The sequence below is a fragment of the Eretmochelys imbricata genome, chromosome 18, assembly GCF_965152235.1.
Source record: "Eretmochelys imbricata isolate rEreImb1 chromosome 18, rEreImb1.hap1, whole genome shotgun sequence".
NCBI classification, from domain to species: domain Eukaryota; kingdom Metazoa; phylum Chordata; order Testudines; family Cheloniidae; genus Eretmochelys; species Eretmochelys imbricata.
In genome coordinates this window covers 11,420,350-11,447,440 of record NC_135589.1, presented here as the reverse complement: position 1 = coordinate 11,447,440, position 27,091 = coordinate 11,420,350, and the positions used below count along the sequence as shown (strand labels likewise).

Genomic DNA, 27,091 nt, shown 5'->3' with positions numbered 1-27,091 from the left:
TCTTTCAAAAGTTTACAACTGAACATTGACTTACTACAGCTTGGAAACTTTACTATGCTGAAGAAACATGTGGCTTTCCTTTTTTTTAGTAGTTTACGTTTAACACAGTACGGTACTGTATTTGCCTTTTTTTTTTTTGGTCGTCTCTGCTGCTGCTTGATTGTGTACCTCTGGTTCCAAATCAGGTTTTGTGGTTGACTCTGGTGTTTGTAATTCTGAGGTTCTATTGCCATGGGGGTGCTGAGAGCCATTGAACCAAACTGTAAACCCTGTGTATGATGGAAACCACTTCAAGCCACAGGGTACGCAAGACCCCGACTTCCAGCACCTACAATCACATGCTAACTTCTAGTGGCTCATCTCTGACCACGATTAAGTGCTCCACTTCCCTCAGCTCCTTCATTACAAATCTATCCCTTGGGTCCTGATACACACGGGGAGTCTGGAACCGTCGGGGTGCTGATGATGGAAACCATGTTATCTGGTGTTTGTTATTACTACTTCAATCCAGCTGCACCCCCCCCCCCCAGTTCCAGCACCACTGGATATACACTCACAATACGGGGGTAGGGGGGGGTCCAAAGCAAAAGCCGGCATTCCCCTGAAGACACCCCCCACCCCAACACATACCCTTTGGGAAAGTTGGGATCTGAACTTGGCCACATTAGTTCATTTCTAAGGAGCACTAGAGACGATCTCTCTGTGTAGCATTTGTCACGCCCAAATCGCCCACAATACGTAACGAGGTGTGTCCATAAAGCCCCCCTGAAATGGGGCGGTGGGGATGGGGTGAGGGCAGCCCGGAGCAGGAACCCTGCCTGCCCCAGGTCCCCCAGGCTGGGGACTGGGTTAGTGGTGGGGGGGAGGCAGTGGGGTGGGCAGACTCCCCAGCTTTCGGTGTGCTGGGCCCTTGCCCCAGGCGGCTCCAGCGATCCGCCGCCCGGGCTGGAGGGAAGGGGCTGAGCCCGGGCGGCAGGGAGGAGCCCCGCGGAGGGGCGTGTTTAGTGCGTGGCAGCGAGAACCTCGCAGCGCCGGGAGTCGGCCGCGGTGGGTGCCCGCTTTGTCCCGCTCCCCGGTGCACAGGGCTGGGTCCGGTCTGCAGGCAGCGCCGCGGCTGGAGCCGGAACCGGACTCGGGGAGCCCAGGATCCGCCACAAGTCGCCCCGATGCTGCCCCAGCTGCTCCTGCTGCCCGGGCTGGTCCTCACGCTGCTGATCGCGGAGGGGAGCCGCGGTTCCAAGCAGGAGGGTAAGAGGGGGGCACTGAGCGCCTGTCCCGGGCACCGCCAGCGGGGGGCCAGCGTCCCCTGCCCGGGGAGACCCGGGCACCGCCAGCGGGGGGCCAGCGTCCCCTACCCGGGGAGACCCGGGCACCGCCAGCGGGGGGCACTGAGCGCCTGTCCCGGGCACCGCCAGCGGGGGGCCAGCGTCCCCTGCCCGGGAAGACCGGGCACCGCCAGCGGGGGGCCAGCGTCCCCTGCCCGGGGAGACCCGGGCACCGCCAGCGGGGGGCACTGAGCGCCTGTCCCGGGCACCGCCAGCGGGGGGCCAGCGTCCCCTGCCCGGGGAGACCCGGGCACCGCCAGCGGGGGGCATGAGCGCCTGTCCCGGGCACCGCCAGCGGGGGGCCAGCGTCCCCTGCCCGGGCAGACCCGGGCACCGCCAGCCTGGAGTCAGTGCTCACAGCACAGAGTGAGTAACATGAGCTTCAGGTACCACCCAGTCTGAGGTAAGTGCCCAAGGCTCAGCCGTTGGGCCCTGTTGCATCACACAACCTGTGGTCAGTGCCTGTTACACTTCTATGGTGCACCTAGACAGCCAGACAGGGATTGGTAAATGGAGAGTTGGAGCCCTGGGATGCCTGTGTGATTATCTGAGGTCTGGAACAATCAGAAGATACCATCATTTTATCCCTATACAAACAGCTGGTGAGGGAACCTCTAAAGTATTTTGCTAAATGCAGAAGAATTGGAATAGCTACTGCAGATGACTACAAGCATGATAGAGTTTCACGCATTACAACTCTGAAGAGCAATTTGGCTCATTACATTTATTTTCATTAAAGAAGTGGCAATTAAGAGGCAACGTGATTTAAGTTGTAAATAATGGTACAAGTTCAAAATCAGGAGTAGGGAATTTTCAAGATTCCACAAATTTCCCCATCCTGAATCAGGATGAAAAGTCAAAATCTTGAAAATTTTCACAAATCAAGAACCTGGAAAAAAAAATCCATTCTGGTTGATAGAAACATTCTGTTTAGATAAATTCAAAATGTTTTTTTTTTTTCATTTAAACCCTTTTTTGTGGAAATTTTCTAAAATTCAAAGCAAATAGTCATTTTGACCCTCCAGATTGAAAGCTTCTATATTGAAAATGTCAAAATGTGATGTTTTGACAACTTCCAAATGTTTACTTTCCCCAAATGTTTGGAATTGGGAGGTTTGTCAAGACCGACCCTTTGTGTGAACAGTTTGCTTTTAACAAATGGGCATTCGGCCGGGGGGGGGATGGGGGGAGTTTTGGCAAAAAATACCAGACCAGCTCTAAACAAGAGGGCACAAGCTAAAATTAACAAAGGATCAAGCACTGAGGGGGTTTAGCAGGAAATTCCCTATTTACCTTTCTAGATCTTTGTGTGAATTTAGTTCCGGTGAAGGGCAAGAATGCCATCTCTAGAGACCAGTGGCCTCAGACACAGAAGAGAGTTAGCACAGAGAGCTGCACAGTAAGCTTCCCCTTCACCGTCCCGTCCATGTCCCCAGACCCTGATCTGGAGGATCAGATCATTTGTAGGGGCTGAAGGGATAGTTCAGTCTCCAGCCTCACTCAGTCCTTGGCTTCTCTACTGAGATTGCCACAGAGCTGCCGATACTGCTGGTGGATTTTGTTATGATGTGGACATCTGTCTGACTGCCTTTAGCTGAGGGCAGCTACCAAATGGTGATGTTTTGGGATCACTGCTGACAGGCTGGATTTGAACTGGGAGCCTCGCAGGGAAAGGCTGTATTTCACGTTCCCTACCCTCTCTCACTAAGAACAACGAGGAGTCCTTGTGGAGACTAACAAATTTATTTGGGCATAAGCTTTCGTGGGCTAAAACCCACTTCATCAGATTTCCACTCCATGCATCTGATGAAGTGGGTTTTAGACAACGAAAGCTTATGCCCAAACAAATTTGTTAGTCTCTAAGGTGCCACAAGGGCTCCTTGTTGTTTTTGCTGATGCAGACTAAACACGGCAACCACTCTGAAATCTCTAACTAAGGAAGCTAAACTGTGGGCTGTCAAGGCAGCAATAGGAGCTGAAAGTTTGAACCTATTAAAAGAGGTTAGGCCTGCTCTGTTTATAGATTTTGTACCGATTTAACAATTTCAGGTAGGACAGTGATTTTTTTTTTTTTTTAAAAACAAAAACAGTCCCCTAGTGTGGATCCAATTGTACTAGTAATAAGGTGCCTGGTACCGGTATAGTTTATTCCCCTAAATTGGCGGGAATAATTTATATTGCTATAAGCATCTTTTTACTTGTATAACTGTATCCCCCAGGGCAGTGTACTGCTTTACCAGTCCCAGCATAAGGCCCCAGTACTTAAAGCACCACAGGGTTGGTGTGTAGGCGAATCCTTAGAGGAGTGTCAGAAAAGCAACTCTGTGCAAAGCTTGGGTCATGCTTCCTGCACTCCTTGTGCACCCCAGATTCTCACTGATTTTATTAACAGGAGTCCAGGGCACACCAGGAACAGAAATTTGGCCCTATGCAGGAATCAGTGTGGTGTATTGCATAGGGCAAGGGGCTTGGAATGAGTGCTTTTCCCTTTCGGCCATTGACTTGCTGCAGGGCCTTAAGAAAAATCTGCACTTCAGCTTCAACAATTGTAATATGGGGCTACAACTACCGAGCCTCTTCTGTAAAGCGCCTGGAGACCCATTTTTTTGCAAGTCTAGGTACTACTTGTGCTGTGTTTGACTTACTATTAAAAGAGAAAGCGTGCTTCAAGTAAACTTAATATGGCAATTCAATTCTCAGATGTCGAATCGGGCATTGATTTTACTAATTGTCTCCTGGGTGAGTCGTATTTTCTTAAGCTTTATTTTACTAGCAAGCTTTACAGTCATGCTTTCCAAAGCGCAGCTTAGGGCTAAAGGCAGCCCTTGGCGTCTTAATATGCAACTGCATCTGTGCTCTCCCTATAAGTTCAGGAAAAAGATGATCGTCTCTAAGGGTATGTCTACACTGGCACATCGTCGGCAAAACTTTTGTCGTTCAGGGGTGTTAAACCCCCACCCCCCCCACTCCCCCGAATGACAAAAGTTTTGCAGGCAAAAAGCACCAGTGTGAACAGCACTTTGTTGGCAGGAACGCTCTCGTGATGACAAAGCCGCTGCTGCTTGTGGGAGGTGGAAGTTTTTTGTGGAACTCTCTCCTGCCGACCAACAGCGGCTATGTCGGCTGTGTCGCTAAAAGCTGTGTAGTGTAGCCACAGTCTACGTTTACTGCTGCTGAACTCCTCCAGCAAGCAGATTCTAACTATTTATGTGGAGAAACATTGAAGTCCACCCTGATAGTATTGCTGTTTGCATTTATTATTGATCTAAAAGTTATGTCTCTGTAACGATACTTTGCCTTCCATAGCTCTTTTCACCACAGTGCTCCAAGTGCTTTAGAAAGGTTGGTAAGCATCATGTACCCATTGTACAGATGGGAAAATGGAGGCCCAGAGTGTGAAGTGATTTGCTAATGTCACAGAACAGGTCAGTGGGAGGCAGAATCCAGGTCTCTTGAATCTAAGTCCAATGCCTGATCCACTGATCCATGCTGCTTCTGTACTCTGTGTTTATACAGTTAACTGTAACTTCCAGGTTTCTGGTTGTCTGAGTAGCCTTCAGTGTCACTGAGTCTGGATGACCCTGCTTGGCAGAAAGGAGTCAGTGTTTTTGTTTACAAGAAGTAATGTGGGACAGAAGATGTGAAAGAGTACATCTGCTTTGAAATGCTTCCACAAAATGCCAAACATATGTTACCCTGCTCACAAGGGCTTTTGAATGCTGGTGTAAGCTGGCACCGTTCCAGCGATTCCAGCTGGGGATCTGGCCCGGGGTGATTTATGTCTGGAGAAGGGAGCCAGGATTTGAAATGGTGATGTGGAGAAAGAGAAGAGCATTTGGGGAACCCAGCAAAGGGCTTTGCCGGTTATAGAGCAAAAGGGTAATTACTGCGGCTTAGGAAGTGAATATTCACTTGTAGCAGTAACTTTGAGGAAGAAAAGGGTAAAAGGGGAAGGTAGCTGGAGGCTGCATAGTTCAGCCTTAAGACTTCCGAGACTGGACTGAAAGAATGCCTCGTGGGTGGAAAGATCTCTCTGTAACTAGAGGCCTCTTGGCACAGAAGTGAAGCCTAGCTAGTGTCTCTCAAAGTTGTTCCTCCCCACCAGATCATTAATTAAGGGGAATCTTTATTGAGGAATTCGGCCCAGAGTCTGTGTGGGGAGGACTGAGGCTCCGCACTGGCTTTTTCTCGCTCTAATTAATTTATATGCTGCACAGTGAGGTCTTTTTCTATCTCCGAAATACGACACCTCTTCCTCAGCCATCCGCTGGAGCCTCTCGCACTCTCCCATCTGGTGCAGGAAAACTCTGGAAGTCACATAAGATGAGTGTAAACAGTTTGCTGACTGTCTTTGGAAGGTGGCGTGAAAATGAATTCCTGCTTTGTTTGGTTTGAGATCCTCGGTCCTTGGAGAGTATTCAGGCTGGAATAGCTGCCCAGCAGTGGGCTCCTATAAATTATTCCGTCTTATTCAGTTAATTTACATCTTCAGCTCTCACAGCAGGGGCTGGAATTTAATGTCTCTTTTCCAGCCCCCTGCCTGGTATTCCACATTTGCGTCCCTTCTCATCTGCCCTCTGATTCCCATTTTCTAGGAAAGCCTGAGCTCCTGGCTCCCTAGCAAAGCAGGCTGTTCTGATGCTCTGCACGCTGTCACATGACTGGAGACTTGCCGGCTTTAGCATATTCCCTGGGGGACTGCATACTTTCCCAAGCTGTTTACATCTGACTCCACCTAACATGAGAAGCAGGAGTGTAATTAGGGCCCTAACTATGCTGGCTAAATAACTGAGTTTAAAAGCTATGCTTCTGCATCATTCAAATTCCTTTATAGCTCTGTCCATCTGTCTGTCCATCCATCTGGCTCATGCTCAACACTGTGGTACCTAAATGACTAACAAATAGCCCAGAAGGGCTCTGTGGAGCTTGGAAGCTTGTCTCTTTCACCAACAGAAGATGGTTCAATAAAAGATATGACCTCACTCACCTTATCGCAAACAAAATATACTTAAATCCAACTTGATGGTCTCTTATTGACCTGTAATCTCTCTTCATATTGTTGTGATGGGAATAAAGGATCTCACGGACTTCTGGTTAAAACCCCTTCTCTCCCTCAGCTGGGAATCCCAAACTTATCTCTACCCTTGTTACCCCCACCCCAGATCTCTCTCTGCAACTGTACTATAGTTTCATCCATATCCTGAGGACTCAGACAGATAATTGCTGTGGGTTAGTATCTACCCTTCACCATTAACATAAGAACGCCATATTGGATCAGACCCAAGGTCCATCTAGCCCAGTGTCCTGTCTTCCGACAGAGGACAGTGCCAGGTGCCCCAGAGGGAATGAACAGAACAGGTCATCATCAAATGATCCATTCCCCTGTCGCCCATTCCCAGCTTCTGGCAAGCAGAGGCTAGGGACACCGTCCCTGCCCATCCTGGCTAATAGCCATTTTATGCTCAGTGGTCTACCACATCCATCCAGAGATCCTGCTTTTCTCATGCATCCAGAGGCATCGGGCTCTGTGTGCCCAGGAAATCTATCCAGATGCATTGGGGATGCACTTCAGGTGCACCCACTAGGAAATTCACTCCTCCAGTGTCCTGCTAGATCCAAGAAAATGCTCCTCCAGGCCAATCCGTTATTCTTGGAATTTTCCAATGTTCCAGTCGACTGGCCCGGGATCCTGTTTGAACAGTGCTGCCAGGACCCCTGCACATTCCTATCCGGGTGAAAGTGTTAACATGAAGCAGGAGCATTCAGTTACATCAAAGAAATCATGGGTCCAATCCTAAAAGTTTTACTCCATTTTTACTTTGACTTTGATAAGAGCTTTGTCTATGAGAGTTTTGCCAGCATGAGGATGTGCAAAAACTGGAAAAGTACTTTAAGAAACTGGAAACCAAAAAATCAAGAGCAGTAGGGAGAGAATGTTGGATGGAGGCTGTGACAGAATAAATCCACATTATATATAGTAGACATCTGGACCACAGATCCAGACTACAATAGAAAATCAGAGGCGCATCCAAGAGAAAAATAACAGCTATCTGGCCAAATGCTGCAGTTCCTTATGTCGGTGTAAATGCTCACTGGAGAGAGCGAGCAGTGCTGCAGGTAAGCACTTAAACGAAGTGGATGATTTTCAAGTCTGCACATCCATTGATGGCAGTGTTATTTTTTTACCTTCATGTTTAATTTTCTTTAAACTCTGAGGAAAGTGAGACTTACCTTTTACATTACTAGAGAAACCCTCAGTAAGTTGTATTCTCTGTGTCTGTCTCACAAGCCGAGCAATGAAATGATAGTTTTGTAAAGTCTCACACTTCACGGGCAGGGCCAGCTTCTGACCTTGGTTGTGCCAGTGTAAAGGCAACGTAACGACACAGGTTTCATTGGTATTAGCGTAGGGCTCCTTAGCCATGCTCTGCCTCTGGCTGGCCCCACTCAGGGGCTACACTGGCTGGCTGCTCCAGGAGAGCAGAGCTGTGGGTGGGTATCTTGCGGTGCACCTCCAGAATGGCTTTCCACCCTTGCTGGCCTGCAGCCCGGCTTCCACCAGTGGACTCCAGGCTGTGAATCAAATCCTGAGTGTAATTTAGGAGCCATCTTTTCTCAGGGACGGAAGCACCCCCCACCGCATTGAAGTCCGAAGAGCACTGCTCCCTCTAAGCTGTGCGCGTGTGTGCACGCACGCAGATTCTAAACCCCGTGCACACGGCGAAACACCGGGCGCACAACAATTTGCACAGAAGCACAACAATTTGCACAGAAGAAACTTCTTGCGCACTCGGCCTGTCAAAAATGTGCACAGAAGAAACTGTGCGCACAGCCTGTCAAAAATGAGAGGGAACCTTGCAGTAGAGTAGCACGTGCAGAATTTGGTCCAAACTTCGGTGCTGAGAGTCTGCAGGGGAGCATGACTTTGCTTATGCAAACATTTGACCTTAGATCCAAGTTAGACGGGGCTTTAGTCTGTGTTTCATAGGACTATGTTGTCGCAATGAAAAGCAGAGGTTGAGCGGAGGCAGTCATGCTGGGTGGTGAGTGATGAAGACATCAGGACTCTGTCAAGTTCTATTCCTGCATCTGTGGCTAGCTTGCCATGTGGCCTTGGGAAAGTCACTTAACTTCTCGGGGGGTACGTCTACACTGCCGCTTGCACCAAGCCTCCCAACCCAGGTAGACAGGCTCATGCGAGCGGGGCTCGAGCTAGCATGCTAGAACAAGCAGTGCGGACGTAGCCGCTCAGGCTGCAGCTTGGGCCCTCGAGCTGAGGGGGTCAGAGCCCCAGCCTCAGCATCCACACTGCTATTTTTGTAACATGCTAGCTTGAGTCCTGCCAGAGCGAGTCTGTCTACCTGGGCGAGAGGCTCGCTCCCAGCTGCAGTGTAGACGTACCCACTATGCCTCAACTTTCTCCACACTACCTACCTTCATGAAGTCAGCCAAGGCCCTCAGGCTGCCAGTCCCCACCTCGCCCCTGTTTCTAATCGCAAAGCTGCTTTTTGAAGGTGGGTTGTTAAACGGTGAAACAGAGAAGGGCGGAACGTCTTTCTTTACCTGGTGCTTTCTCCTGCCTACAGAAAACCTGCTGGTTCTTACTGTGGCCACCCAGGAGACTGAGGGATTCAAACGCTTCAAAAGATCAGCCCAGTTCTTCAACTACAAAGTCCAGGTGAAGCCGCGCAGCCTTGGGAGTTGCTCCAAAGGGACCCCCACAACACCACACTTCCATCAGAAAGCTTTCATGGGTGCGGCAAGCCACGCTGCTATGACACAGCATCGTGCCGCTGTGACTCAAAAGCCGCGACACCGAGCCAGCCCCTGTGCCCAATCATTTCCTACAGAGACACCCGTGAAAGCTCTTTGCTGCCCGCTCTCCTGCACCATTCCTCGTGGTGACGCTCAGTGGCAGAGGATGGCTCAGCAGTAACTGTGTGTCCACCAGAGCAAGTGTCCTTACGCCCTTGCCCACTAGGAGTTGCACTGGGAGAGGTCGGGACGGGTGTAACTGAGCTCCTCCTCAGCCAGCGCTCCTGCACCATTGCTCCTTTCCAAAAGTCTGACTGGAGGCCAGCAGTGACGTAGCTGTGAGTTTCTCTGGCAGCTGGTCCTCCTACCCCATTTCTTAGAGTGACTCACGCTGGGGAAACAAGTTGTTGCCTGTGTAGCATGAACTCTTCGTTAAAAGGTTCCCTGTCACCCTTTAGGTGCTGGGGCTGGATGAGGAGTGGCGTGGTGATGACAAGAAGGCAGCAGGAGGTGGGCAGAAGGTCCGTCTCTTGAAGTCCGCTTTGAAGCAGCATGCGGATAAGGAGGACTTGATCATCCTCTTCACAGAAAGGTAAACGGGGCTGAAGGGATTTGCCATGAGTTGAGCTGTGAGGTAGGTTCTTAACAGGGGGTAATTAACCCTGAAGGAGGTTGGTTGGGGAAGTTGAAGTCCTGCCTACTGGGATTCCCTGCGTCATGCTGACTGCGAAATGTTAAATGCATCAGTGCCAGCTGGGAAGCTCTCACTGCAGTGGATCAAATCCAACTCTTGTGTAAGGATGATGGAGTTACCTCTGCTTACACCAGGCTGAATTTGGCCTCCAAGGGATCAGTGGGCTATTTTGCCATTCTGGCCTGGCCTTTCCCAGCAGAATTGTCTGCTTGGCCAGGAGAGGTGGAGAACCAGGCGGGTGGCATCTTGGGAGCCAAGAACTAGTCCGCGGTGAGGAGAAATAAAAGAGTGGGCTGACAGATGCCAGGGTTCGAGTCCCAGCACCCATAATGGACAGGCCAGGGATACCAGCATCTGCCGCAGGCTCTGAGGACGTGAAGGGAAAGCTCTCTAGAAGCAAAGCCCCTGAGCGTTAAGGGATGTAAGGAACAATCCATCTGTGAGCTCAGTATTTTATTCACCACAGTAGGTTAGTTTGGAACAAGTACCATATTCCGCTCAATGAGAATTCACAGAACCACAGAAAAATAGGACAGGAAGGGACCTTGAGAAGTCATCGAGACCAGCCCCCTGCACTGAGGCAGGATGAAGTAAACCTAGACCATCCCTGTCTGGGGTTTGTCCAGCCTGGTCCTAAAACCTCCAGTGTTGGGGATTCCATAGGGCTATTACCACATCACACCGATGCCTGGAATGACTGCAGGGATTGTAACGCTGTGGTGCAGGGCTAAAAGAAAGGGATTCCGAGAGAATCTTCTGTTTCTCTCACACTTTTTTTCCTGACCTGTTCTCTTTGACTTCGTTCCTTTCTGTTCTCCTTTCTGCCTTGCTCTGCTGCTCCTGCAGCTATGATGTGCTCTTTGCATCGGGCCCTGCAGAGCTGCTGAAGAAGTTCAAACAGGCCAAGAGCAAGGTGGTTTTCTCAGCAGAGACCTTCATCTACCCTGACCGGAGGCTGGAAGCCAAGTACCCTCCGGTGCAAGATGGCAAGCGTTTCCTGGGGTCTGGAGGTAAGAGACAGGTCAGCGTCTCCCAGCTTTGTGTTTCCGGGAGACCGGGCTCTTAGAGAAGATGGGGCGGGGCAGAAAAGTACTGTGCAATTAGAGGGGAATTGAGACCGTGTGTGTACACATTCATAGCACATAAGCTAGGCACTTGCAAATATGTCTCCCTCCATTGATTGCAACCCATGTAAAGGATAAGAACCTGCAACTTACTCTTAGCTAGTGGGGCTGCTCCTTTAGCTCAGGTTACAGAAGCTTGCGCTTTGGGTGCTGAAGATTAAGGGTTCAATCCCCACTGATGACCCATGGTGGGAGAGTGCACGTCCCTTTGCCGAGAGATTGAAACCGTGTATCTGTGCTACCTTGCAGTGGGGAACTGAGACAGTGTATATGTCCCCTTGGAGAACGGACTGAGACATTGTCCACATGTATGAGTCCCTGAGAATTTTCCCTTCCAGGCTGGCTGGATTGAGACACTGGCTCTCTTCACCCTTTGCCTTGTTCCCGCAGGTTTCATAGGTTACGCTCCTAACCTAAACAAGCTTGTGGAGGATTGGAAAGGACTTGACAATGATAGCGACCAGCTCTTTTACACCAATATCTTCTTGGATCCGGAAAAAAGGGTACGTGTGAGTTGGTGATGCAGGTGCTGCATCTGGCCAGTGCCAGTGATCCCTGGTATCCTGCACCCTTTTCTGGGGCGTGCAGTGTGTTTTTCATTTCCAGACTTACTTCTGTGGAGTCCCCCAAGCAACATTCCAGCTGGCTGTAAAGGAGGGTGACCACTTAGGAACTTATTGCCCCAGCAGTATTTTCCTGTTTTTTCCCCTTCTTCGTCGGATGTCTCCCTAGGTGTCTCTTTCTTGCCCCAGTAAGGACTACACTGGCACATGTAAATGTTCACTTATGTGTACAGTGACCCATTTTGTTCAGGCAGATGTGCACCCTTGCACACCCCCCCACTGTACCGACCCTTGAAAGGGTCACTGCCCTATCAGATACCAGATGGCAGGTGTTTTTAAAACAAGGTTTCTTGTCACTTTACACCAACGGCAATGACATCATAACATTTAAAAAGCCTTATTATCCTTGAACAAATAAAACATTCTCCTAGCGTGTTTGTGACCCAAACGTTGCAGGGTTGTGCAAGAGCATAGGAACCAGGAAGTGAAACTTGTGACGATCAAGAAAAGTGAAAGTGAAGTCAGCTATTTGCAAAAAGCCATGAGAGAAGCAAGTAGAGTGGCACTTACTTATCCCCAGGTCTGAATCTGGCCCATAACTTTTACCATGACTGTTTCTCTTTAATGATCTCCGCTGAAGTCCTGGTGCAAAGCCAGACCAGAGTTGAATAGTTCTATTGACACGGCTTTCAAAATCCAGATACTGTTACATCCATTCTCCCCCTCTGAGAGTTATTCTAATGTATCTTAGGTGATGCTTGGAGGGGCAGTGAACTATTAAGTCAGACCTAGGTTTGAGTGGGATTCTGATGAAACCCAGTGTAGCGTGGTTTAAAGCCACCTGGTGTAAATGCATCTGCCACCCAGTCTTAAACCATTGCTAAGTTGTGGTTTAACACTGCTAACATGAGCAGCACTCACGGAAGATAGATGGAAGCTGGAGACTGTCCACAAAAGAAATGTATGTCAAACCTGCGCTCCTGGCTATGTTTTGACACGTGATTCATATACTGCTGTGCGAGCAGGCAGGCATATTTCCATCAGTGTGCTTTTATTTGTCGTCTTTTCATGCCCTGGGAAGCTTTAAGATGTTCGTGTTGTCTGGTTTTGCCTAATGCAATATAAAAATCATATTCTGTAAAATGCGGATAGTGAAACTGACCTCCTCTGGAGAGCACTTTGAGATCTAACGCTGAAAAGCGCCGTGGTGGTGGTATTTTAGCAAAGGGAGAACTGCTGAAGTTCAGGTGGGACTGGGGATCACTGGGAGTATTTAAGGTTTTGGAGCCTGTGGGACATGCTAATGATCAGGATGATACAATACATCTTTATTTAGCACATGGTCTTTCACACAAACTGTATTTAAAAATGACTGACATAGTCAACAGTAGCCCAGGGAGGGAAACGTGAAAAGATGTAGGCAAGGAGAGTTGTTGTTTTCATAGGAGATCTGAAAAGAGACGCAGCATCCGCTACGGGTGGAGGAGGCTATTCTAGAGATCAGAAGATAGAGTGGAGAATGCTCTTGCATTAGCAGTGGTGAGACTGGGTGAAGGGGCAGAGATGAAACCTGTGGTAGATGAGTGGTGGGACCAGGGAGCAGGTTCAGGGCTCCTAGGGGGTTGAAGTTAATGGTGTTAAACTGATTTACAGCAGCTAAGGACCTGGGCCTAGATCTGTGAGGGAGGTTGAAGCGAATCCATGGAGGGTTTGGGAAACAAGGGCGGCTGGTTTTATAGGGTTTTCTGCAATGAATGGAGGGCAGTAAGAGGGGTGGGAGGGCTGGAATGACCCATCTGTTTGCAGAGCATATGCCGTCCTAAATGAGCGTGTCTGAAATGAGGTTATTTCGTTCTTTAAAGGAAAATATCAACATCACTGTGGATCAGAGATGCCGGATCTTCCAGAACCTGAATGGAGCATTAGGTGAGATGGGGAGGCTCATTCCTCCTTGGAGAGTGCAGAGCAGCTAGAAACAGTCACACTGTGGCTGAAGTGGTTAAACTCCAAAATCTATCCCCAGAGCAGGTCTCTGTTAAAAACCTCTGCCCAGACTCCTGGATTTGATTTGCAATCCCCATAGAGCCCCCAGCCTCGTTCTTACGGCATTGTCAGCTCCACAGTTAGGCCTGCAGGTCGGGTTTTCCATACCACACCTCCTCTCTGCTTTGATCTCCACGCATGTCAAAGTACACTAGCTTTGGGGAGGGAAACTGGTAAGGAAGTAGCAATACACAACCCAGGGCCAAGGGTCACCTGCCTGCCTTCTTGGTTCCGTACATTGGATTGAATGGCCTGAAAGGTGGGGAGCTGATGAGATGCATTCAGCACTCACTCACACGTACCATGCTTTTGGCCAGTCAGTTATTCCACCCTTGGAAAGTTTTATCTATTTGTTCTCCTATAGCGGAGAAATATAGGTCTTTATTTTAGTTTATCTCTTCCCCCCTTCCCCTTATTTTAATTAGCTAGGCAGTTATAATGGGGCAGGGGGGATTTTGGGGTCCCATTCTTATCTTGGTAAGGGTGGGAGTCAGAGGGTAGCTGTTCCTCTGGAGAGGTCAGGAGCCCAGCCTATCTCTGATGGGGGAGTGAGGCAGCTCAGGTTCACCTGGGACTAGGTCACTCATTGAGTTACTGAGAGGCAGTCAATTAGGCGGGGAAGCACCTCAGTGAGATAAAAGGATGCTGCTCCCAGTGGGACAGGGCTGGATGAACAGGGGCCCCGAGGGAGGAGAAGAGTTCTTAGAGTGCAGGAAGAGAAAATGCCTACATAGAAGGTTTCTTGGGGGGGAACTTGGTGAGAGGTTCTCACCAGCAAAGGAAACCCAGGGAGAATGCTCCTGAGTGGGAGAGTGGCCAGAAGGAAGGGCCTGTGAATGCTAAGTCTCAGAGAAGCCTGGCTCCCATGAAAGATTCCACCAGGCAACGGCAGGAACTCTAGATGAGAGGAATTATATGATGTCGTGAGGAAGAGTCTTTGTGGTTTGGCCTCTGTGTGGAGACCTTGACCCAGGAAAAGGGACCCTTCCGCTGCTCGAGCCAGGAGGCCCCTGACTCCAGAAGAGGGTTCCAGGTCAGGAAGGCTTCACCGGTAAGGGGCCTTGGGCATCATGAGAGTTGGCAGACTAAGGTTGACTCAGGCCCTCCTTCCTTCAGCTAGAGAGGCTGAGGGGGAGGCATTTTTGTGTGATGTTCTGCCTTTTGGGGTGAATAAGCTAGACCCCTGAAGGGGCACTCTTCAAGATACAAGCATCAGTGGACTTATTAAAACCCTTATTTGGGGAAAATGAGGCAGAGATGCGATGGCGACACTGCACTGGGCTGCCAGGGGGCATTGCAGGAATGAGGGCCCTTGTCACTGTGCGTGATTGGCCTTTTTGCATAGCTCGGTTACACAGACCCCTTGGCTGGTCACTCTGCAGTCACTGTATAATGCCATCTGGGGATGTGCCAGACAGACAGACAGACATAGGGGAGCACAGAATTCAGAGGAGGAAAAGCTGCTTTTGCCTGGATTCTCCCCACCCCCTTGCTGGTGCAGAATTGTTCCTCACCACATATTCTTTGCCTACTCTTGATTTAAAGGATGCAGTCAGTGAGGCTTTAGCAGTTCCCTATGGGAGACTGCCTTACAGCTTAATAGATTTCACTCTCCAGAGCCTTCCCTGATCCTATCCTTTCTTAAGTTCCATCTCATCACTCCTAATTCTACCCCACTGGGCCGCCCTAAATAGTTCCTCTCCCTCCGTGGATTGTCTGTGCTCCACAAATATGATAGATAGTTATCCAGCCCCACTCTCCCGTCTTCCCAGGAGTTGCTTGTATGGGATGGCTAGGGCATTGTGTGGCCAAATTGCTACCAAAGCCTCCTGCAGATAACATTGCTGTGATGTGGTTTCTAGATGAGGTGGTTCTGAAGTTTGAAAATGCACGCGTGAGAGCAAGAAACGCAGAGTATGACACCCTCCCAGTCCTGATCCACGGCAATGGACCCACCAAGGTAAGCAGGAGCCTTGAAAGAGAAGGTTGGGTATGAAACCAAGGCAAATAACCTCTTTAGGCTTGAGGTGGTGAAGCACTTGCCTAGGGAATTCTGGGAAATGAGGCATCCATCCCTCACACACTGACTTCTTCCTGCATAAATTCACAGATGGGGGGATTGGGTGACTCCCTGCCATGACAGCAAGACATGGAGCTCCTTACTTCTTGGTCACTGGGTCAAATCAAGACCAAGGTCAGCAGTGATTGAAAGCATCCCCACCTGAGGAATGACTGGCCAGCAGCCACTGAGTTGGTGGTTATCAGTCCAGTTCCTAGTGCACAGGTGTCCACATCACAATAATTGCCACCCTTGGTCCCCTTCTTGCCAGCCTCACACCTAGCCGCCAAGGACTGACCAGGCCATGGAGGCTGAAAAGTGCTCTCACTCCTTCGCGTTATCCCAGCACATCAGTATCCTCCACCGTAGGAAATTAGACCCTCAGATTTGCATCCTTTTCCATTTCCCTTCTCCCAGGGAGAGAAGGGAGATGAGACTGGCGATGGAACCTGATTGAATATCAGAGGCTGGGGTGAGATTTTCTCCTGCCTTGTAACTAAGCACTTGGGGGATTTCCCTTTGCAGCTGCAGTTGAACTACCTGGGAAACTATATTCCTCGGGCCTGGACATTCGAGACAGGCTGCACTGTGTGTGATGAAGGCCTGAGAAGTCTCACAGGGTTCAAGGTAAGGGTTGATGCATATTTAGAGTGGCAGAAGCCTGGTGCTAACAAGAGAATTCCTACACCACGTGCTTGGGTTGCCTCGGAAATGGTGAGAGTGTCGCCAGGTTTCTGGAGCTGGAGATTAGCCCTCACACTTCTCACCTTCTTGTTGAATGCAGGATGATGTGTTGCCGTTGGTTCTGATTGGAGTTTTCATTGAGCAGCCCACTCCATTTCTCTCCCAGTTCTTCCTGAGGCTTCAGAACCTCCAGTACCCAAAGAAACGCACTCAGCTCTTCATCCACAACCATGTAAGGAACATCTGCCTTGGATTGTCTTATGCAGTGTTGTTGTAGCTGTGTTCGTTCCACGATACTAGAGAGACAAGGTGGATGAGGTCATATCTTTTATTGGACCAGAAATAACAGATACTACCTCACCAACCCTGTCTTTGTTTTGCCATGTGCGGGATGGCTTGCCTCCTCCCGTATCCCAGAAGTATTTGCAACTTCCCCAGACTGCCGGGACCTGGAAGTCAGGTACAGCTCATTGTTTTCCTAGAAGCCTGTGCATCAATTACCTCCAGCCATGAAGACATAGAGCTCACGTGCTCTGGTGTTGCCAGAGCCTCCAGAGCAGGAGGCTGCCAAGCCTAGCCTTAGCTGAGGCCAGACAGCCTGTGTGAAGCTCATGTAACCTACTCTTCGCTCTGTGTCATTTCCCTCTGTGTGCAGGAGCAACTTCACCTGTCTCGGGTGGACACGTTTGTGAAGGAGCATGGCAAAGATTATCATGCGGTCAAAGTGATTGGGCCAGAAGACCACGTGGAGAACGCGGATGCTCGGAACATGGGCGTGTAAGTGAGAAGACCAGTGTGAACGGGCAGACGATAGGGATACTGGAGTCAACCCCATCCTCTGTCTAGGCTCCGTATCATAAGGGAGAGGCTTCTTGCATCCAAGATAACAGGCCTCTGTGGGCAGAGCAGCAGAAGCTTCCTTCATAGATGTCTGCTTTGGAGCTTTGCAGGAACAATGGCTGGTGTTGCAGTGGTATATTGTGTAACAGCCCAACACATTCTCTCTTTCCCTTCCTTCCTTATGCATGCCCGTTAGATGCCACTTTTCTGGGATGACAGCATTACAAACACACTTCGATGCCCTCACTGCCAAAGGGGTTCTCAGACCCTCTGCTAAGAACCTCTGTACCAGAAAACACTCTCTGTCCAGGTTGCGTCCATGTTCCCCATCTTCCTGCCACTGGCCTGCAACTTGTCCATGGCAGGTATGAACTTAGCCCCTGCTTATTGTCCAGCCAACATGGGCTAAAGCCAGGCTAGATTCCCAGGCTAAGTATACAGCTTTCCACGGGCTGGGTCCAAACAAATGGAAGCAGTAAGGCTCCTGCATCCAGAGGACTTCGAGTTTCTCTAGCCTCAAGTGCAGCCTGTTCCTCTTTCAGTTCAACTTCCAAATCAATGGTTCCCCATACCCATTGCCTCCTTGTCCACCTTCCTGATGGAGAAAACAGCCTCCCTTGAGCTCAGCCCCACTTCTCCCTGCCATGAGGGGCCAGCCACCTGCTACTCCTTTGCTCAGGCATGGGGTTTTAACCCTCTCTTCCCCCCAACCCTAGTCAGGGGCTCTGCACCCAGTCTGTAAAGGATAAACTCCCCCATCCCAGAAGAGAAGGCCCCCTTGACTGCAAAGTGAAGGTCATCCCTGCTGTCCTGCTGCTGTTCTCTCTCTGACCTGTGGGCTCTCTGGCTGTAGGGATTTGTGCAGACAGGATCCTGACTGTGAATATTACTTCAGCCTGGATGCCGAAGTGGTTCTGAAGAACTCGAAAGTTCTACGGATCCTGATTGAACAGAACAAGTGAGTCTGAGCGATCCTTACTGGGCAGGCTTCAGGTCAGGAATGTAGATAGGGAGCTCCTTCTTTCCTGGGAAACGTGTAAGGGACTGAGAAGAGATAACATTGCTGGGAATGAAACTTAAGGGTTTTCTCCAATAGAGATGGACCAAAACTGGAGCCATTTATCCAACCCCCCTCCCTGGATTATTGGATTCAGATGCAGTGGGCTCTGGATGTAAACCATCCCTTGTTTTACCCTTATCTCTTTGGAGCAGAGCCTACACTATTGAGAACAGAGAGGCCAGAATCAGAACCATTTTTTTCTAGACCAGTTGTGGGTCCAAGCCACAGGGTTGAGGTCTGGATTTGGATTTACATTCCAAACATCCTGGACGGTACATTCAGATGCAGGTTTTGCTTCAGCCCATTATAAAGGGAGGGATTCACTGGAAAATCTGGATCTATATCCAGGTTCAGAGTCCGAGTTCTTTCTTCCCCATCCCTAAAAATCACGAGTGTTGGATCCAAGAAGCCAGATCCTTGACTGGTGTAAATTGGCATAGTTCCATTGATTTCAGTGATGCTACACCTACTTTCAACAGCTGAGCATCTGGGGGAGGGAGTTTTGCAGGCCCATTGCTGATCAGAAGCCTCCACACATTGGGGCTTCATAGAGAACAGAACCTATTCCTGGTTATGTCTGGCTCTGGCTCAGAGATTTAGCTGTGGTTTCAGTCTTAGGGAGCTGGATACACAGTAGAGAAACATATTTCATGTTACTGAAATGATTCCCCTGCTCCCCAAGAAGAAAGATTTCTAGCTCTGTCTCCAGCTGCTAGAACTCCTTAGATTATATTCAGAGGGGATTGTCTGCTGAATGTGTTTAGCTATAAGCTTAGGGCCCAAGTTTGCCCTTACTTACACAGGTGTCAAGAGGGGATAGCATCTGTAAGCGAAGGCAAAACTGGACCCTGAGACTCTCGTTGGGATCTTCCTCCTTTCTTCCCCTGGCAGCATCCTGCCCTCCAATCATCTCTCCCTCTTGTGCCTGCAGGCCGGTAATTGCCCCACTGGTGAGCCGTCTTGGAAAGCTGTGGTCAAATTTCTGGGGTGCGTTGAGTCCTGATGGGTACTATGCCCGTTCAGAGGATTACGTGGATATTGTTCAAGGGCGGAGGGTGTAAGTATTGTGAGGGACTTTTGCCAGTCAGAATCCCCTAAATACAAGGCTTGCTGAATAGACAGTGGATAGAGAGTATGTACCCCCAAAATCAGTCTAAAGCCAATTGGGATCCTGGGGCAAGAGTACCAGACCATCACTGTGTTTAAAGAAGGCAAGGAAGTCTCTCCTTCCAGACAGGAGCAGTTTTATGTACCTGTCTTCTACATACCATATGTAATCGAGGGAGTAAGGTCTGGTGACCAGAGTAGGGAACTTGGAGTCAGGAGCTTTGGGTTTTGTTTCCAGCCCTGTCGCTAATTCACTGTATGGCCAAATCGCTTAGTCTCTCCTTGTGCCTTGTTTTCTCCATCTGCTAAGAATAGAGAATGTGATGCGTAACTATCCCGCAATGCGGGGTGGAAGGGGGATTGTCATTCTTCTTTAAATAGTGTTTGTAAAGAGCTGTGTGCTGCGTGGATGGAAGGTGCTGTAGATGTCCAAAGGCTGATTACTGGAACAGCTTGCATTCCTGATTTGCTCCTCTTTGGGTTTGTGTAGGTCATTGCGTTTGATTGCTGTAGGGTTTTGAGTCTGACCCTTTAAACTTTGACACAAACCAAATTCTAAAGAACAGCAATGCTTTATTTTTGTTTTTTCCCCCCCTAAATATGTTCACAATGAAATCTAGCCCTTAGTCCTTTGGGGCCTGATCCTGTAAGCTCTGTCCTGTTACTACTTAGTGTCTAAATCTCCCTCTCCCAATTTTGCAGTGGGATTTGGAACGTTCCCTACATTTCCAGCATCTATGTCATAAAAGGCAGCACCCTGAGATCCCAGCTCAACCAGGGAGACCTCTTCCACAGCGGCAAACTAGATGCAGACATGGCTTTCTGCCATAATGTCCGGGATCAGGTCAGTACAGGGAGCTGGCTGCAGGGAGCAAGGGTGGAGATGAAACAACTCTGCAGGCAGGTTTCAGGACACCCGTTTCAACTGTACATGCCTAGGTGGAAATAAGTGAACTGGCATCAACTAAGCCTACATGCCTTTGCTGACGCACATGCAGTCAGGGGGGCAGGAGAATCTCTTCCTGTGGTCTGAGAAACATGGACTAAATTCAGTTATATGCTAGGATCCACTCATGCAGCTCCGGTGAACGTCAGTGGGAGCTACATGTGCATAGCCACAGGCCGAGTGACCCTGTGCGAGCTATTTTATCCTGCTTCTGTCTATAGCTGATGAAACGTGCAGAAGTTCTGCCTCCATCACTGGCCCTTGCTAGGACTATTTAGTCTTCTCTGCATCCCGGGTGGGTCTGGATTTACCAATAAAGGCTCACTGGGGAGGGGATGCCCAGTGTGAAGATTAGAGAGGGAGGTGGGTGGACAGAGGGCATGAAGCCAGGGCTAATGGGAAGCAGCTCCCACAGTAGATAGTTGCAGCCTGATGGTTTCCCTCCATTCTACAGAGGGTCTTCATGTTCGTGACAAACCGGCACCAATTTGGACACATACTCTCTCTGGAGAATTATCAGACGACTCATCTCCACAACGACCTCTGGCAGATCTTCAGCAATCCTGAGGTGAGAGACTGAGCAGGCCTGTCACTGTGGGATACGCCCCTAGCCTCCCTGTTAGATAACGCTGCTACGAGTCGTGTCTCTAAGGGGAGGGTCCAAGCTTTGCTGTGTGACATCCCTCTGATGGGGTTCCCTAGGTGCATAACTGCAGGGCTTTGGGAAAGCATTTCACTCGAAAACTCCTCTGGGCCCTGGAGCTTCCAAGCCGAGAAAATGCTGTCAATTGCTGTTTACCGCTCCGCTTCCCCTTTCCATGATGAGAGAGAGAGGGGGATGCCAGGGCACGGCCTAATACCACATTCTGAGCCATGCGCCACAGAAGTGACTGCTTTGCTTGTCTTTTTCTAACCATAGGACTGGAAAGAAAAGTACATCCATGAAAACTACACACTAGCTCTGAAAGGGAAATTGGTGGAGATGGTAAGAAATGCTGCTCTTCTCTCAGCGGAGGAGAGAACGGCATGTCAGTATCATATTATTTCAGCCTTTCACCCTCAGAAATAGGTAGCTTACAGGAGACAGTGCTGCCTAAAAGAACATCAGATTCAGAGAGAATGTGGTCTGTCACTATTGGAAGGTATTCTTCGGGACAAATCCCTCCTTCTTCAGAGGCACCTGTCCAGGTTCCTTAATTTTACTGGGAGCAAGGCATGGGAATCTGAAGGCAGGATTCAACCTTTAACATTTTAGCTATTTTTCCAGTGAGCCCTCTCTCCCTGCTCTTGACTTTGTCCTCCTCTTGTCTGACTAGGGACTGTTCATAAATTACATAACACATTGTTTGATGATTTTTATTAAAAAAAAAAAAAAAAGACCCAACCACCCCCTTGTAAAACTGGAACAAACACCCCCATGATGCTGTCCTGCAAAATTAAGGAACTCCCCCTCCCCCCACGTGTTATGTAGCTTATGAAGAGCCCCCTATGTCTGTCTGTATTTGTCTCATTCTTCTGTTTGTCTGAATTCTCGTGTGTTCTCTCTCCAGCCCTGCCCCGACGTTTACTGGTTCCCTATATTCACTGACGTCGCCTGTGACGAGTTGGTGGAGGAAATGGAGCACTTTGGCCAGTGGTCCAAGGGAGATAACACGGTAAGAAAAAGCTGGAGCTTCCAAAGCTACAGCTCCCACCACTTAGACCAAGTCCTTGGGCATAGCTGCAGCCTGCTACAGGCCGGAGTTTTAATCCTGTGGTTAAAGCAGGGCACTGGAGTCAGGACTCCTGAGCTCTGCTCTTGACTCACTGTGTGACCTTGGACTTAGGCCCAAACATTCAATAGCGGTCGCTGGGCAGTCAGAAAATCAGTCTGAGACCCCTTAGGCCTCATTTTCGCAGGCCCTGAGAACCTGCAACCTCCACTGCTGTCCACTCGAGTGCTCAGCACCTCTGAAGATTAGGGCCAAGAGGTTGTAAAGTCGGAGAACCATAATCATCCAGAGTCAGTAGCCACTTTTGAAAACTTGGGCTCCAACCTCCTCTGTGCCTTGACTTCCCTTCTATAAAATGTAGATGATCCTTCCCTGCGTTCCAATCCTAAAAAGCCCTATAGATGAGCATTATGTTTGTTGGTTACTGTCAAACTGTGTTTCATACTTATCATCTAAAATACGTGTCCCCAATCAATCTTATGGTTCCGTTTCAGGACAGCAGGCTACTCGGGGGTTATGAAAATGTCCCAACTATTGACATCCACATGAACCAAATTGGCTATGAGAGAGAATGGTACAGGTTCCTTCTGGACTATATTGCTCCAATCACAGAGAAATTTTACCCAGGATACTATACAAAGGTAGGCATCAAACACGCTTGGTCAATGGGATTTGAGTGCTCAGCGTCTCTCATGATCATGGCCACGGAGAGGCAATACCACTGGGGCACTGTACCACAGTACGTGCCATAATGGAGGAAATGACCCTGGAGTATGTTATCAAGGTGTGCACCATACTTCTTAATAGGAACATGCCCCTTTCTCCCTTATTTCAGGGGTATTGTACCCCAATTATACCAATGTACACACCATCCCCTAGAAGTGAATGCCCTCTGGGTGCTTTGGCACCGTCTGTGTATGTCTCTCTTCTCTCCTGCAGACACAGTTTGAGCTGGCCTTTGTTGTTCGTTACAAACCTGATGAGCAACCCTCCTTAATGCCTCACCATGATGCTTCCACCTTCACCATCAACATTGCCCTGAACCGGGTAGGGATAGATTACGAGGTAAGTGCTTGCAAGAAGGTCAGTCTGGAAGTCTCCCAGACCAGTCTAGGGTCTTCTCCTCCTTCCTGTACCCAGAACACCTCCCAGCTCATCCCCACCTCCATCTCGGGCACCTTGATCCCAAAGGACTGCAATCAGTGACTGGGTTTGAATTTCAGGATTTTCTAATGAGGCAGATCAGTGGTAGAAGGTTCTACCAAACCATCATAAGGGAGTCCAGAAAATCAGGAGACTGTTCGGATAATACAGGGATCCTTTCTCTGCTGGTACTTGGCTGATGCCTGTTTCTTTTTGTTTCACGCAGGGAGGAGGCTGCCGGTTTCTCCGTTACAACTGCTCCATTCGAGCTCCTCGGAAGGGTTGGACCCTCCTACACCCGGGACGTCTGACCCATTATCACGAGGGCCTTCCAACCACAAAAGGGACCCGTTACATCGCAGTGTCCTTTCTCGACCCTTAGAGCCATGCTTCATGAGAAAAACCTTTTCCCAGCATCACTCACTGCTGACTCTGAGTGGGAGATGGGAACGCTGCTGAGTCTCCAAGGCATCCATCAAAGTTATTTGGAAATTGATTTTTTTTTTTAAATGATGGTTTGACTTCACTGTTGGAAGATCGCCTCCACTAACACTGCAGAGAATAGGTAGGAGTGTAGTTCTAGAATTTGGAGAGATTCTTTGTGCCTTCAATTCCGATACTCATCCTCATCTGTGCTTGGACTTTACTTCTTCACTATCTGCCATGGCTTACTGGACTAATTGCTTGGACTGAAAATCCAGGTCTTTTGGGGCAGGTCACTTCTTTCCCCTCCCCAGAAGCCCCTTCTCCAAGCAGCAGCAAGACTGTCTCTTTGTGCATCCGACAGAGAAATGAACTTTAGGGAATCCTTTCTGGACATTGCTCCAAACGTGAGTGGGATCAGGGAGCTGGTTTCAGGATCAGGGAGTGGAGTCTTAACAGCTGTAGCATTGGATGAAACTCAGTAGCCCCAGCCTGAGGTTCATCTTAGCCATACCTCTTTGAAGTTACTTGGAAGCACATCACCTTGTTAAAACCAGCAATGATAATACCCCCCATGGCTCCTATTCGCCAACCCATGGTTGGCTGACAATACTTGACTTCTGTGATTAGATTGAAGAGGTAAAAGATGTCATCCCAACCTTATCTTGCTGCAGCTGGAAGGGAATGTGTCCACCCAACCAAACTCTGTGTGTGTGTGTGTGTGTGTGTGTGTAAGGGGCTTCTTAGAAAGGGGAGGCTGTGGAGAACTGGATGGTTTATGGGTATTGGAGCCTTTCACCTCTACGTTACTAGATCAAATCTATCCCATATCAGTATTGGTCAAAAGTTGTTTCCATCTGATAAGTGTTCAGTGGCCTCTGTGAGGTGTCCTTGGTGCTCTCAGTCTATTTTGCAGTGATCAGTTGTCCATATTACACTTGGCACTGACTGGTCCCTCGTGTCTAGACTAATGGGCCATGGAGACTGAATTCTCCTCTTACGCCTAGAGGAGATAATTACTGATCATTATTAAAAGAAATTCCCAAACAAAACACTGCACTGCACTCACTTCTCCCTGGGAGATGAGAGAACAAACCTGGGACAGATGTTAGTCACGTTGCTTATTGCATTGCTGGAAGGGACGAAGATTCGACTTGGATGAGCCCATTATAAGAATCTATGTAGAAAAGAATCTTGGTTGAGGCAAGTTTCTTGGGCAGTGTAGGGGAAACATGTACTGCCATCACCTATGCTGTATCTGTTTTGATTATTAAATAGAAGTCTTTAGTCCTCAGGTCTGCCAAACTCGGATGTTGCTTGAGCACGACATTTTCAGCAAAAGTTATTTTGAACAGCCACCTTCTAAAACCAGATTCTTTGTGGGTTTCTAGAGTGACTCTGCCATCTGTTTATACTGCCAGGTAGTGAAGCCTACTGCCTCTGATACCAGGCCGTTACAGTCAGATGGAAGGAATTGCTCCACTACTGGGGTAAATAGATGTGTGTTTTGACAGAGAACTTTAATTAGCAAATATAGGACAGAAGAAGGGGACACTGACCTTTTCCTTTCTGGGCCCATGCACAGGGATGTCCACAAACACATCTACAGAGAAGGGAGAGAAATCCATGCACCAACAATCAGCTAAAAAAAGCAAAACTTGCCTCTATTTTTAATGAAAATCTGAATCAAGTTAATTAGTTAGTGTCACCAAAGGAATGACCAGTGCAGGCCAGTCATTAGTAAGAAGATGTTGAAGAGCTGTATGTATTTATTCAACAGATTTATCCACTTTGTTGTTTTTTCCTCTGCCCAAGGAATTGACTGGTATAGAGGTCTCATAGTATTTCACACAAGATGTACAGTTTTAAACAGCAAGTTTTACATTAAAACTTAACAAAATGATGTGTGCAATAATTTGATTCTTTAATATGTATATTTAAATTGTATGGGAGAGGCAGACTTCATATAATTAATGACAGAACACATAACTTGGTGGATCCCCAGTATATCAGGGTTATCTACAGTAACTGGTAAAGCAGATGCTTGTAGTTAAAGATCAGGACAGATAGTCTGCGTTCAAGGCCTGGCTCTGCTATGGGCCTGCTATGTGACCTTCGATAAATCCCAAGACTAATCTCTTTGCTGTTTTACAGATGTGGGAAGTAAGGCACAATAATTATTCTTCTCCCCTCATGTGGGTGTTTGTAATAAATGCATTCATTCTCATGAGGCGTTCATGTGCTACAATGCTGGGGAGCTGTAATACTTACCAAAACAGATACTTTTAAAAAATATTAGAATATTGTTCTGGAAAATGGTGACCCTTATAAATCATTATCATGTTGTAAAGAAGAAAAAATACCTAATTAATAATAGTCTCCTGTCCAGGGCTTGGGTGAAGATTCAAATTTTGTAATACATGTCTGTCACAATGAAGTATTTCCAGACGTTCTATTTGATTACTGTATTTTGACTGTATGCCCTATGCTTCTCTTGCGGCAGAGGATCTCAGTTAAATATTTCAAGAATGGCCCCCTAATGTTACTCTTTTGAAAAGCAACGGTCTTTAAAAAATTCCAGAAGGAAACAAAAGAAATTGATCTCTCAGTATAACTACCTAAGAGAGTGCTGGTGTAAGAGGATTATTGTGACCGCTTCCCAGAGATTGGGGGGATTGGCATTGGACTATGGAGGCTTTCAATCATTGGGTTACTGGTTTGAGTCCAGCCTAGGTTAGTGGAGGCTCAGACATTTTGTTTAATAAAATAATTGGAATAAAATGCTGGTGCTGGAGGTGGCAGGGCTGGTCCTGGTGAGGAACAGAGGACGAACCACACCTCCAACACAGCTTCCCAGAAGCAGGGTGTCCAGGTGTCCAGTTTTCGACTGGAACACCCATTTGAAAAGGGACCCTGGCGGCTCCGGTCAGCACTGCTGACACTGCAGTGCTAAGGCAGGCTAGTCCCTATCTGTTCTGGCTCCGTGCTGCGCTCTGGAAGCGGCCAGCAGGTCTGGCTCCTAGGTGGGGGGGGCCCAAGCTGGTGGGGCGGTGCCTGTGGAGCCTCCTGTGCCCCCCCCGTCAGACCTGCTGGCTGCTTCCGGGGTGCGTGCAACACGGTGTCAGGAAAGGCAGGCAGCCTGCCTTAGCCCTGCTGCGCCGCTGACCAGGAGCCACCTGAGGGAAGCCCACGCCCCAGCCCTAAGACCCCTCCTGCACCCCAAAGACCTCATCCCTGACCGCAGCCCAGAGCCTGCACCCCCAGCTCAGAACCCATACCCCCTCCTGCACCCCAACCTCCTGCCCCAGCCGTGAGTCCCCCCCAAACCCAGAGCCCCCTCCTGAACCCCAACCCCCTGCCTCAACCCACAGCCCCCTCCCACACTCTGAATCTCTCAGCCCCACCCCCCAGCCAGAGCCTTTACCTCCTCCCACACCCGAAGCCCCTGCCTCAGCCCAGTGAAAGTGAGTGACGGTGGGGGAGAGCGAGCCACAGAGAGCAGGGGAATGTAGTGAGCCTGGGTCTGCTGCTGCTTCTCCAGCATCTGCACCTAGAATCATAGAATATCAGGGTTGGAAGGGATCTCAGGAGGTCATCTAGTCCCACCCCCTGC

General features: G+C 49.0%; 1 protein-coding gene across 2 annotated transcripts; it reads left to right on the top strand.

Annotated features, from left to right (window-relative positions):
* Positions 1 to 1,062: 1,062 nt before the first annotated feature.
* Positions 1,063 to 24,772, top strand: PLOD1 (procollagen-lysine,2-oxoglutarate 5-dioxygenase 1). 2 transcript variants are annotated; one of them, XM_077837430.1, is made up of 19 exons: positions 1,063 to 1,248; positions 8,912 to 9,003; positions 9,539 to 9,672; positions 10,621 to 10,784; positions 11,289 to 11,401; positions 13,324 to 13,387; positions 15,367 to 15,464; positions 16,089 to 16,190; positions 16,348 to 16,479; positions 16,903 to 17,024; positions 17,941 to 18,045; positions 19,079 to 19,204; positions 19,957 to 20,098; positions 20,655 to 20,768; positions 21,120 to 21,185; positions 21,751 to 21,855; positions 22,407 to 22,553; positions 22,852 to 22,977; positions 23,282 to 24,772. In XM_077837430.1, the coding sequence occupies exons 1-19, from the start codon at positions 1,167 to 1,169 to the stop codon at positions 23,435 to 23,437; spliced, it is 2,190 nt and encodes a 729-aa protein (XP_077693556.1). In that variant the 5' UTR covers positions 1,063 to 1,166; the 3' UTR covers positions 23,438 to 24,772. The 2 variants fall into 2 exon arrangements, with proteins under 2 accessions (XP_077693556.1, XP_077693558.1); XM_077837432.1 differs by lacking the exons at positions 22,852 to 22,977; positions 23,282 to 24,772 and having other exon boundaries at positions 22,415 to 22,540.
* Positions 24,773 to 27,091: the final 2,319 nt, after the last annotated feature.

Excerpts from the sequence above, each read along its gene's own strand:
- PLOD1 (XM_077837430.1), top strand. The coding sequence starts at position 1,167 with ATGCTGCCCCAGCTGCTCCTGCTGCCCGGGCTGGTCCTCACGCTGCTG. Across the intron at positions 9,004-9,538 it reads TCTTCAACTACAAAGTCCAG|GTGCTGGGGCTGGATGAGGA; the intron begins GTGAAGCCGCGC and ends GTCACCCTTTAG. Across the intron at positions 9,673-10,620 it reads ATCATCCTCTTCACAGAAAG|CTATGATGTGCTCTTTGCAT; the intron begins GTAAACGGGGCT and ends CTGCTCCTGCAG.